This window comes from Schistocerca americana, chromosome 2 (assembly GCF_021461395.2).
Source record: "Schistocerca americana isolate TAMUIC-IGC-003095 chromosome 2, iqSchAmer2.1, whole genome shotgun sequence".
NCBI classification, from domain to species: Eukaryota; Metazoa; Arthropoda; class Insecta; order Orthoptera; family Acrididae; genus Schistocerca; species Schistocerca americana.
The window spans coordinates 137746276-137758882 of NC_060120.1; the positions used below are offsets into that span (position 1 = coordinate 137746276).

The window sequence follows — 12607 nt, forward strand, 5'->3', positions numbered from 1 at the left end:
TAAGAGCCTACGGAATATCAGACCAGCTGTGTGGCTGGATTGAAGAGTTTTAAGCAACCAGAACACAGCGTGTTGTTCTCAGTGGAGAGACGTCTAGAGACGTTAAAGTAACCTCTGGCATGCCACAGGGGAGTGTTATGGGACCATTGCTTTTCACAATATATATAAACGACCTAGTAGATAGAGTCGGAAGTTCCATGCGGCTTTTCGCGGATGGTGCTGTAGTATTCAGAGAAGTTGGTAGCATTAGAAAATTCCAGCGAAATGCAGGAAGATCTGCAGCGGATAGGCACTTGTTGCAGGGAGTGGCAACTGACCCTTAACATAGACAAATGTAATGTATTGCGAATACATAGAAAGAAGGATCCTTTATTGTATGATTATATGACAGCGGAACAAACACTGGTAGCTGTTACTTCTGTAAAATATCTGGGACTATGCGTACGGAACGATTTGAAGTGGAATGATCATATAAAATTAATTGTTAGTAAGGCGGGTGCTAGGTTGAGATTCATAGGGAGAGTCCTTAGAAAATGTAGTCCATCAACAAAGGAGGTGGCTTACAAAACACTCGTTCGACCTATACTTGAGCATTGCTCATCAGTGTGGGATCGGCACCAGATCGGGTTGACAGAGGAGATAGAGAGGATCCAAAGAAGAGCGGCGCGTTTCGTCACAGGGTTATTTGGTAACCGTGATAGCGCTACGGAGATGTTTAGCAAGCTCAAGTGGCAGACTCTGCAAGATAGGCTCTCTGCATCGCGGTGTAGCTTCTAGTACAGGTTTCGAGGGGTGCGTTTCTGGATGAGGTATCGAATATATTGCTTGCCCCTACTTATAGCTCCCGAGGAGATCAAGAATGTAAAATTAGAGAGATTCGAGCGCGCACGGAGGCTTTCCGGCTGTCGTTCCTGGGAACCATACGCGAGTGGAACAGGAAAGGGAGGCAATGACAGTGGCACTTAGGGTGCGCTCCGCCATACACCGTTGGGTGGTTTGCGGGTTATAAATGTAGATGTAGATGTAATTGATAAGCTTAATGAGCTGGCGTGTATAACTGGTTTCTTTGTAATAATTTCTAAATGAAATCAAATATTTTATGATTATAGTCCTGATTGCTTATGGGCATCCTCATAATGAGAGATAACTCTGTGGTACATTACATACATGCGTACCGAGTTACCAGAAAACTGTAAATATCGGAGCCGGCCGGTGTGGCCCTGCGGTTCTAGGCGCTTCAGTTTGGAACCGCGCGACCGCTACGGTCGCAGGTTCGAATCCTGCCTCGGGCATGGATGTGTGTGATGTCCTTAGGTTAGTTAGCTTTAAGGAGTTCTAAGTTCTAGGGGACTGATGACCTCAGATGTTGAGTCCCATAGTGCTCAGAGCCACTTGAACCTTTTTTTTTTTTTTTTTGTAACTATCGGAACTGTGAATCACTGTAGCCGCATAAGCTTCCAACTGTCTCTTGTGGTCCCTCGGCAGAAGAATGCGACGTGGCGCGTGGTGGACTGCGAGGAGGACAAGTGGGGCGCGATCTGGCCGAACGGCTCCGGGAACGGCCTGCTGGGCGCCGTGGCGATGGACGAGGCGGACGCGGGGTACGCGGCGGTGTACCACTGGTACCCCGAGTACCACTTCGTGGAGTACACGCGGCCCTACGTGCGCGCCGGCCTCACTTGCATGGCGCCGCGCCCGCTGCTGCAGCCCGGCTGGCAGCTGCCCGTGCTGCCCTTCTCGCCCCTCCTCTGGGCGGCCGTCTGGGCCTCCGTCATACTCGCCACCGTCGCCCTCTACTCAGCCAGGATGGTCTCCAGCTGGCTGCTTGGTGAGCTCCAGTTCCCCTTCGATTTTCCGATAAACTAGATTTTTTTTCGGTAGCTAATATAATCCTCTTAGGAGATTCAGCTCCTGTATTAGTATTTAAGATAATTCTCGCTTATTGCTCCGTATCAGTTGCACATATTTATTAAATTAGGGGGCAGTCTTGCACTGATATTTTTGCAAACCTATATCTTTCCCATTTTTTGTTCAATCTCATTGAAATTTAGCACGCTTATGTATAGAGATCTAATATTATATTTTTAAAAATTCAGAATTTTTGATTGCAGTGAGATAATTTTGAATTTTTTATTACATTATTATTTTAAGGTACACTTTTTCATAATTTAGAGGAAAATTTTCCTAATTTTTTAATGGTAAAATAATCTACAATAACACATGTATAATTAAGTGCAGTAACTTTTTCGTAAATTAATGCTATTATTTTCTGTGATATTTTGGACTAGAACAATTTTTACAATCAAACTTTTCAATATATTATCAACCACAAAACTGTGTATAATGTCTCGATTAAAATTTTGTTCCACACAAATACAGCTTCAAAGTAAAAGAATAGGTGTGCCAAATTTCATTGCAGTCCTTCCAGTAGTTTCTGGTATATGAGTTATTGTAAGTAGAAAACCTTAAGTTGCAGAAAAATCATTTTAAAGTTTGGATAAAATGTAAAAAAAAAAATCTATCGTACCTTAGCTAAAACTGCCCATATCCCATAATCTATTTCTTCCTCATCATCCTCTATAGCTCTTTGAGCTTCTCTGTTCCTTTGCATAGCAATTTTTTGTATGTTCTGGACTGAAGTTTCCGCCTTCGAGATTCTTTGCTTATCGATGATCTGCAGTATCTGCTCAGTGAAGACTCCAGGTGTAAAGCCCAACTTGCTGAGGATGTTAAGTCTTGCCGCATTCCCATCATTAAACACTGCTGCAGCTTCCAAAGCAAAAATCTTCACCACCAAATTGGAACCAAACACAGTCTTTGGACATCTTTTTGAAACAAGAGCACTGAAACTTTCATTTGGGTTCTGTGTTTTCCCACTCAGACATTTTTCTAGCAGTTCTGCTGAAGCCAGTGCTCTAAAAGTTGGTTTAATGGCCATTGAAACCCCATAAGGAAAGTTATTTTTATGGGTATAAGCTTCCCCACTTTCCTTACTTTTCAAAAGTTTGCACCATTCATTAGAACAGAGGCCATGTTGAGGTGTAGTGTCTGTCGAAAAGTAATGAAACCAAATGGCCCATACTTCTTTCCTCATACTGTCCAAGCTTGTGAGGTTACTTCTAATTGTAGCACCATAATAGACTTGTAGGCTGTCAATTCTCGTCTTTGTTAGTTTGTTTTTACCTCCCAGTGGCTTTCCATCCTCTAGTAGCTTGCCTTTATTGTCTCCAACAAGTCTGCGGTATGGTCCACGCATGCTCTTCTGAATATGGCCTAAGCACTCCAGTTTCTCAATAGTGTAATCTTTTCCATGGGGCTGACTTGCGACTACATTCTTGAAAGAACTAGAGTCTCAATCTCCTAAATACTGTACGTATCTCACTCCATACTTTGGCAGAGATCTACGGGAAATGAATTTCATACCTGCAGCTTCCATCCCATCACTGGAGCCTGCATAATTTCTACTACAAACAGCTTTATGGGTTTCTTGCCTTTCTGTTTCTTTACCTGCATCAATATATTTTTGTGCAAGGAACATGCAGAACAATATTTAGACATCACCTGTAAGTCTAATACTTTTCCAGTCTCCACACTAATGATTCTTAAAACTCCATGCAGTGAGGTATGCCCCCTCTTCATCCAAGAACTGTCACAGGAAACTGCTATATCGTTGCTACTAGTTGCTTCACAATTATCTTGAATTGCCCCCAGGACTGCCATTTTCATGCTCTCTTCACTTACTTCTGCAACTGCATTGAGGAGAGCAGTATTCATTGCAGAAAATTTTAGGGGAGGACTGGGCATGTTCATAATACCACATAAAAGGTTTCCACCATCTCTTCCAATCACTATACATCTTAGTCCATAAGCAAATCTCATATTGGCTTCATAGATTCTATTACTGACCTTTGATGTCTTGAATGGTCTGTCGGCATCACAGTTTGTGCAAACCAAACCCTCTCCCTTTCCATCATCAACCAAATCCACATTTCTCCACAAACAGAGCACTTGCAATCTTTCCTAAGTGCTTCTGCCACCATTTCCAGATCCAAAATTCTGAAAACTGTATTTCTTTCATGATTTGTTTCTTCTGACACAATCTCTGTCCCAGGTTTTATTTTAGATGCACTTGGAGACAAGCTAATGCCTGCATCTGCAGGCCTGACCCAACCTCAATGTCAGTTTTTCGCTTTATATTGGAAATATGGGACTTACTATATTTTCTAAATACTTCCCCAGGCCTAGGCATTGCAAAAAGGGATCGACAGATTCAACCTCGCACAAAGAATGGCACAATAAATCGAGCGTCACTCGAATTCCACTGAACAGCACAAAACATGTTTACAACATTCCACAGCCTTCCATACCACAATGATTGAACCGGAAAAAGGCTCCACAGTCTTCTATACAACACTGCTGTTATGTATATAAAAAATCACAGCCTTGTAAATCTATATTATCTAGGTTCACAGGCCAAATTCTGCAATAAAATGTTTCCTCCATTTGGTACATTGAAAAGCGGGCTTGGCGAATTACAGTGCTTAGGGTTTTAATTTTTTTATGCCATTTTTAGTTCGAATTTCAATTAAAAATTTGGGATAATAATCTCAATTATATTTACTATCAAATTAGCAAATAAAAATAATTTGTAAATTTTTCATTATTTCTGCCACCGTCTCCCCTCATTAAATGTTTCGATCACTCGCGATCACCTTCAGATCTAAGACAAAGTAAAATTAAATGAGAACAATCTAATATTTAGCAAGAAGTAGAAGTGAAGAGAATTTTACATAAATGTAGAAATTACCTGAGTTCTTGAGTCTGAAGCCAGTCTTGCCGTCTCAGAACCAGGTATCAGATTACTAAGCTTTGCACCTGCGGCGAATATAATAAATATTTCCACTTCTGCAATTTTACGATCATTTTGTCTTTCACTATTTACCCACCCATTGTTTAGGAGTACACCTTTTCTACTTGAACGAAAAACATTTAGACTATTTACTTCCAGAATTAATAATTTTACTATCTGATGCCGTTTACTGTTCTACGCTATTAGTTTTCCAAAGAGAAATTTTACTAATTATACATTATATAAATTTAACACGGCCACTGTTGTTGAGCTCATGACATTCCCATCACCCGCTCCCTCATTTACTTACTCCATTTCCCCTGCCTCTCCTCCCGCCTCCCCCTTTCCCAAACTCCAACACATACCTATTCAAAACACTGACCGCAGCTACAAAGAACAGTGCTCTGGTGTATGGTCCTAAGCAGACAAGACGGGTTGCTGAAGCAAATGTCTAGATAAAGTCTACATTTATGTACAGTTATTCTATTTCATACTTATTCGTAAAATATTAGATGGCACATATTTAATTTTACTTTGTTTTAGATCTGAATATGACCATGAGTGACCGCAACATGTAATATAAGTAAAAATGCGCAACTGAGATCGAACAAAAAATGAGAGTTGTCTTAAATATTGTTTCTTTCTATTGAGACACATGCTTAAAGATACTCAGAAGTATATTCACGGATCTAGAACCATGCAGTGGAGAGATTAATGTGGTTAATTGTGTGCCTGTTGTCTAATTTACCTTTTGGATTCTCTATTGTCGATTATGTGGAAATTCCTCTTTGTGATCATTGTGTGTATTAATGCTGGTGACATTCTCATATGATACTGGCTAATTTAAGCATCTCGTGTTGTATTCAAGAAGTTGCTTGTTTCCATTCACTGTCCACATCAATGCACAATCTTCGACACTTCCCCTTCAACACTACATCATCATCACACTTGCATATTTAAATAAGTGGAAATGAATGTAAATCAAATATATTTGAGAAACAAAAGATAAAAACAGGATTTTTTACATAAACTGAAAATCAGGACCAACAAATTGTTTCGAAAGACTACTACAAAACAAACGCTCAGGGATACGTTTAGCCTGGAGCACTTAAGTAAACACTACTGGTTCATTAGTTTGTTGAGCTTCACGGCAACAAATAAGAATTGCTGCAAGCCATCGTGACGTTATATCAGAAAGGTCAGTGCCAAACGCGAAAATACAACGAGAATATACATCAGATGAGACTTCTAGGTGTGAGCCGAATTCTAACATAGTGGCGTAATCAAAATTTCACACTTCAGTATGTTTTCAGCTGAAGTCATTTTTGAACTGGAAGTATCAAAAATTACAAATATGTTTCTTTATGGGTCACTGACGGTGTTTACAGTTACTAAACCAAACCGCTAATGGTATACTAAATAAGAATTTTTATTAAATGCACGAATGTATTTTAAATACCTGTAATAAAAATTCAACTGTATGTGTCAGAGCAATAGACACCGCACCAGTTCAGTTCAGCTTCAACAAACAAGCAAATACAAGCGACATGGAGTAACAGCAATGCCCTCCCTGACAGCTAACTATTGCCAAATCTCTCAAACTACTAGAAATGCCTTTATATACGCTAGTGATAGGAACAACAGAATGAAAACAATCGACTCGTTTGGTTGTAACTATACGTATTGCTTGAAGTAGTCATTCATTCTTTTGAGAGAAACTACTCCGTGAAAACAACCGAGTGAAAGGAATCGATTCAGTCGGCTGGACTACTCATTCACCGTTTCGAGTGAAAGAAGTCTGTGGGAGAAACCGAAAGAAAAATATCGTTTAGTTGGTCGGACTACTCATTCATTCTTTTGGATGAAAGTAGTAGTGGAAGAGCAACCGAATTAAAACAATCTTTTCAGTCGGTTGTAGTTTTACCTGCCGGTAGAATTAATATTCATTTACTTTTTACGAATGAAAACAGTCAGTGGGAGCAATCGAATGTAAAGGGATTCGACACCGCTGCAGCTTTGGGTATTGACTGTGAAAAGAATAAGTAGTTTATTTGTCTGTTGAACCACGCATTAATTCTTTTAGCTGAAACTGCTCTTCGTTGTTTCAGCTGAGCGAGATATCCACTCCTTCTTCTGAGTGAAACGGGCCTGCAATACTTTAATTAGCAGAACTAAAGTAGTGAAACATTATACTGTCGGGGGATGGTCCTACCTAAGAGTGTGTTTAGGGTATGCCAAAGGTAACATACGCAGTAAACAATTTCAGTCAATTATGAACTGATTGGAGTAATTTTTCTTTTCATAATTTTAAACTGATTCATATGCGGTTCAGGATTAAATTCCTCCAAGTGCTACTAACACGTAAGTAATTAACCTGACCCATCCCTGGGGTAGGCCTACCATCGCTTATATTGCGACCTCAGAAAAAAACTTTTGAAACCCCGGACTTATGGGTGAAATAGGATTATTTTCCCAGACGCAAACAGTTTGTAGACGATAAGTTGGCGGTCGGCCAAAATGTTACCCGAAGAATAAGGGGGGGGGGGCGAAAGAGGGGGAGAGGGCCTCCTACCGATCAGCAGGTATAAATAGCACAAGAGAGTAACAAGGGTTAGAGAAAGCGCATTGTAGAGACGTTCATATTCAGATGCAGTACTACTTTGCAGTAAGGAAAATGAATGAATAGCTCAAAGAGTAGAAGGAAAATGACATTTAAGACATTCAGTTGTCCGGCTATAGGGGCAAGTAGCGGTGTAGGTGACTGCCCATTGTCGGCAGGTTATCATTGTCTCAATAAAGAAGTATGAATAATAAAGGTGGTTTCAATATTTTCTATGTAATTTTGATCACATATTTCAGAATTGAGGATGGGTAGAAAAGCGATTTTTGTGGTATAATGTTCAAATACACCTAAGGTTCTAAGGCCACATTAAAAATTTTTGATATAGCACAAAATGTCTCAACTAGATACGCAAACTATCACTTTAATCTGTTACCAAAAGGACATTAATTTATAGTTTGTTAGTACATGTAACGATGAAGGAGTGCGAGTAGGCAAATGGTTCAAATGGCTCTGAGCACTATGGGACTTAACATCTGAAGTCATCAGTCCCCTAGAACTTAGAACTGCTTGAACCTAACTAACCTAAGGACATCACTCACATCCATGCCCGAGGCAGGACTGGAACCGCGCGACCGTAGCGGTCTCGCGGTTCCAGATTGAAGCACGTAGAACCGCTCGGCCACAACGGCCGGCTGTAAATTTTCTTCAGCATGTCTGTATTCTTCAATAGTTTTATGAAAACAAGTCAACTCAATCACTCTAGTTTCTACAAAAGCTGTTTTGTCACTGCTCCATGCATTACTCAGTTGGGAAAATATCCCTTCAGTAACAGCATAGCGACACAGCTGAACCGAACAAACGATTCAGAATAAATCGTTTCATAATTGCTAAGTCCGGAACAAATAGTTGTCCCGAATTACTTTCGAAAACATGATATAGAAAAATCGTTACAATCACGTAAAAGGGGGCGATGGTCACCTTAAATGGTTTGATGCGGCCCGCCACGAATTCCTCTCCTGTGCCAACCTCTTCTTCTCAGAGAAGCTCTTGCAATCTACGTCCTCTATTATTTGCTGGATGTATTCCAATCTCTATCTTCCTTTACAATTTTTAAACTCTACAGCTTCCTCTAGTTCCATGGAAGTCTTTCTCTCAAGTCTTAACAGATATCCTATCATTCTGTCCAATTCTGTGCAGAAACTCCTCATTCCTTACCTTTTCAGTCCACCTAATTTTCAACATTGGTCAGTAGCACCACATCTCAGATGCTTCGATTCTCTTCTGTTTGGGTTTTCTAGATGTCCACGTTTCACTACCGTACACTGCTGTGCTTCAAACGTATATTCACAGAAATTTCTTCCTCAACCTAAGGCCTGTATTTGGTACTAGCAGATTTCTCTTGGCCAGGAATGGCATTTTTGCCATTGCAGGTCTGCTTTTGATGTCCTCCTGACTCCGTCCGTCACTGATTCTTTTACTGCCTATATAGAAGAATTCGTTAACTTCTTCTACCTCGTGACCATTAGTCCTGATGTTAAGTTTCTCGCTGTTCTTATTCCTGCTACTTCTCATTACTTTCGTCTTTCTTTTCGTATTCCAGAATTCGATTCGAGAACGGCTGCCAACATGTGTAACGTAGAAGTAAATATCCTCGAAGTAGTGAAACAACTCAAATCGCTTAATAAAAGCAAGTCTTTCGGTCCGGACTGTATACCAATCAGGTTCCCTCGGAGTATGCTAATGCATTAGCTACATACTTAACAATCATATACAACCGCTCGCTTGACGAAAGATCCGTACCCAGAGACTGGAATTTTGCACAGGTCACACCAATATTCAAGAAAGGTAGTAGGAGTAATCCACTAAATTACAGGCGCATATCGTTAAAGTCGATATGCTGCAGGATTTTACAACATATGTTGTGTTCGAACATTATGAATTACCTCGAAGGAAACGGCATATTGACACACAGTCAACATGGGTTTAGAAAACATCGTTCCCGCATGAAATGCTTGTAAGTAGGCTGTTTAGTTTTTTATATTGGTAACGCCACGTAGCGCTCTGTATGAAAATCACTGGCTGTGCTGTGTGCAGTCAGTGGCTGGTTGGAATTGTTGTAATACTCGCCATTGTAGTGTTGGGCAGCTGGATGTTAACAGCGCTTAGCGTTGCACAGTTCGAGGTGAGTCGCCAGCAGTGGTGGATGTGGGGAGTGAGATGGCGGAGTTTTTAGAGTGGATGATCTGGAAAGAGACAGTAAATTTGTAACACTGGATGTCATGAACTGATATATATATTATGACTTTTGAACACTATTATGGTAAATACATTGTTCGTTCTCAATCAAAATCTTTCATTTGCTAACTACGCCCATCAGTAGTCAGTGACTTCAGTAGTTAGAATCTTTTATTTAGCTGGCAGTATTGGCGCTCGCTGTATTGCAGTAGCTCGAGTAACGAAGATTTTTGTGAGGTAAGTGATTTGTGAAAGGTATAGGTTAATATTAGTCAGGGCCATTCATTTGTAGGGATTATTGAAAGTCAGATTGCGTTGCGCTAAAAAAAAATATTGTGTGCCAGTTTAGTGTTGATCAGAATCGGTAAAGAGCGAAATGACTGAGTACGTTCAGTTTTGCTCAGCTGCTTGAAAATCAAATAACGTAAGAGGTTTACCAGCACAGTAATTCACTAATTTTTCTAAGGGGACGTTTCATGCTGAGTGCTATTGAGAAGGGATTTCAGATCGAATCCGTATTCCTGGATTTCCGGAAGGCTTTTCACACTGTTCCACATAAGCGGCTCGTAGGGAAACTGCGTGCTTATGGAATATCGTCTCAGTTATGTGACTGGATTTGCGATTTCCTGTCAGAGAGGTCGCATTTCGTAGTAACTCACAGAAAGTCATCGAGTAAAACAAAAGTAACTTCAGCCGTTCCCCAAGGTAGTGTTATAGGCCCTTTGCTATTCCATATCTATATAAACGATTTAGGAGACAATCTAAGCAGGCGTCTTCGGTTGTTTGCAGATGACACTGTCGTTTATCGACTAATAAAGTCGTCAGAACGTCAAAACAAAACTTAAAACGATTTAGAAAGAATATCTGAATGGTGCGAAAAAGCTGCGCGTGATTAGTCGAGCGGTCTAGGGCGCTGCAGGCATGTACTGTGCGGCTGGTCCCGGCGGCGGTTCGAGACCTCCCTCGGGCATGGATGTGTGTGTTTGTCCTTAGGATAATTTAGGTTAAGTAGTGTGTAAGCTTAGGGACTGATGACCTTAGCAGTTAAGTCCCATAAGATTTCACACAAATTTGAACATTTTTTTGTGCGAAAAGTGGCAGTTGACCCTAAATAACGAAAAGTGTGAGGTCATGCATTTGAGTGCTAAAAGGAACTCGTTAAACTTCGGTTACACGATAAATCAGTCTAATCTAAAAGCCGTAAATTCAACTAAATACCTAAGTATTACAATTACGAACAACTGAAATTGGAAAGAACACACAGGAAATATTGTGGGGAAAGCTAACGAAAGGCTGCCTTTTATTGACAGGACACTTAGAAAATGCAATAGATCTACTAAGGAGACTGCCTACACTACGCTTGTTCGTCTTCTTTTAGAATACTGCTGCGTGGTGTGGGATCCTTACCAGATAGGACTGACGGAGTACATCGAAAAAGTTCAAAGAAAGGTAGCACGTTTTGTATTATCGCGAAATATGGGAGAGAGTGTCACAGAAATGATACAGGATTTGGGCTGGAAATCGTTAAAAAAATAAATAAAAGCGTTTTTCGTTGCGACGGTATCTTCTCACGAAATTCCCATCACTAAATTTCTCCTCCGAATGCGAAAATATTTGGTTGAGACCGACCTGCATAGGGCGGAACGATCACCACGATAAAATAAGAGAAATCAGAGTTCGTATGGAAAGATATAGGTGTTCAATCTTTCCGCGTGCTATACGAGATTGGAATAATAGAGAATTGTGAAGGTGGTTCGATGAACCCTCTGCCAGGCACTTAAATGTGATTTTCAGAGTATCCATGTAGATGTAGATGTTCTTCGAATTACTCAAAATCCATATTCTGCCCTCATTAGATTGTTCATTCCATTCAGCAGATCATGTAATTGTTCTTCACTTTTGCTGAGGATAGCATCATCGTTAGCGAATCGTATCATTGAGATCCTTTCACCTTGAATTTTAGTTCCATTCCCAAACCTTTCTTTTATTTCCATCATTGCTTCTTCAATGTACAGATCGAACTTTAGGGGCGGAAGATTACAATCCTGTCTTACACCGTTTTTAACGGGAGCTCTTAGTTCTGGTCATCCACTCTTATTATTCCCTCTTGGCTCTTGTAAAAACTGTACATTACCCGTGTCTACCGATAGCTTACCCCCTTCTTTAGTCTTGCTTCTATTATCAACCGCATCGTCAGAATTGTCTCTCTCGTGCTTTTACCTTTACTAAAGCCAAACTGACTGTCATCTAGTACATCATCAATTCTTCTGTATATCAGTCTTGTCAGCAACCTTGATAGATGAGCTGTTTAGCTGATTGTGCGGTAAATCTCACGCTTTTCAGCTCTCGCAGTCTTCGGACTTGTGTGGACGATATTTTTCCGAAAGTCAGATGGTATGTCCTGCAAAGCTCTTTTAAATTCTGATTCTAAAACTGGATCCTCTATCCCTTCTAAATCGATTAATGTTTCTTCTTGTATCACATCAGATAACTCTTCCTCCTCATAAAGGTTTTCAGTGTATCCTTTCCACCCATCCGCTCTCTCCTCTGCATTTAACAGTGGAATTGCCATTGCCCTCTTAATGTTAAAACCCTTGCTTTTAATGTTAGCGATGGTTATTTTAACTTTCCTCTATGTTGAGTCTGTCCTTCCGACAATCATTTTCCTTTCGACTTCTTCACACTTTCATGCAGCGGCACTTCCTATTTATTTAATTCCTCAGCGCGTTTCCTGGGAGATTTTTTTACTTCCTCCTTTCATCGATCAGTTGATGTATCTCTTCTGTTACCGATGGGTTTTTTGCAGAAAACTTCTTTGTACCTATGTTCTTTTTTCCAATTTGTTTCGTGGTCCTTTTTAGAGATGTCCATTCCTCTTCAACTGTATTGCCTACCGAGCTATTCCTTATTGTTTTATCTACAGCCTTAGAGAACTTCAAGCGTATCTCGACATTCCTTAG

General features: G+C 40.4%; 1 protein-coding gene across 1 annotated transcript in view; it reads left to right on the top strand.

The window, feature by feature from the left end:
* Window positions 1–12607, top strand: part of LOC124593830 (glutamate receptor ionotropic, kainate 2-like) — an 89634-nt gene that overhangs the window by 22552 nt on the left and 54475 nt on the right. The window contains exons 3-4 of the mRNA XM_047132177.1: window positions 1486–1809; window positions 6767–6811. Of these exons, the coding sequence (XP_046988133.1) occupies window positions 1486–1809; window positions 6767–6811 (369 nt within the window). The remainder of the gene's footprint in view (window positions 1–1485; window positions 1810–6766; window positions 6812–12607) is intronic.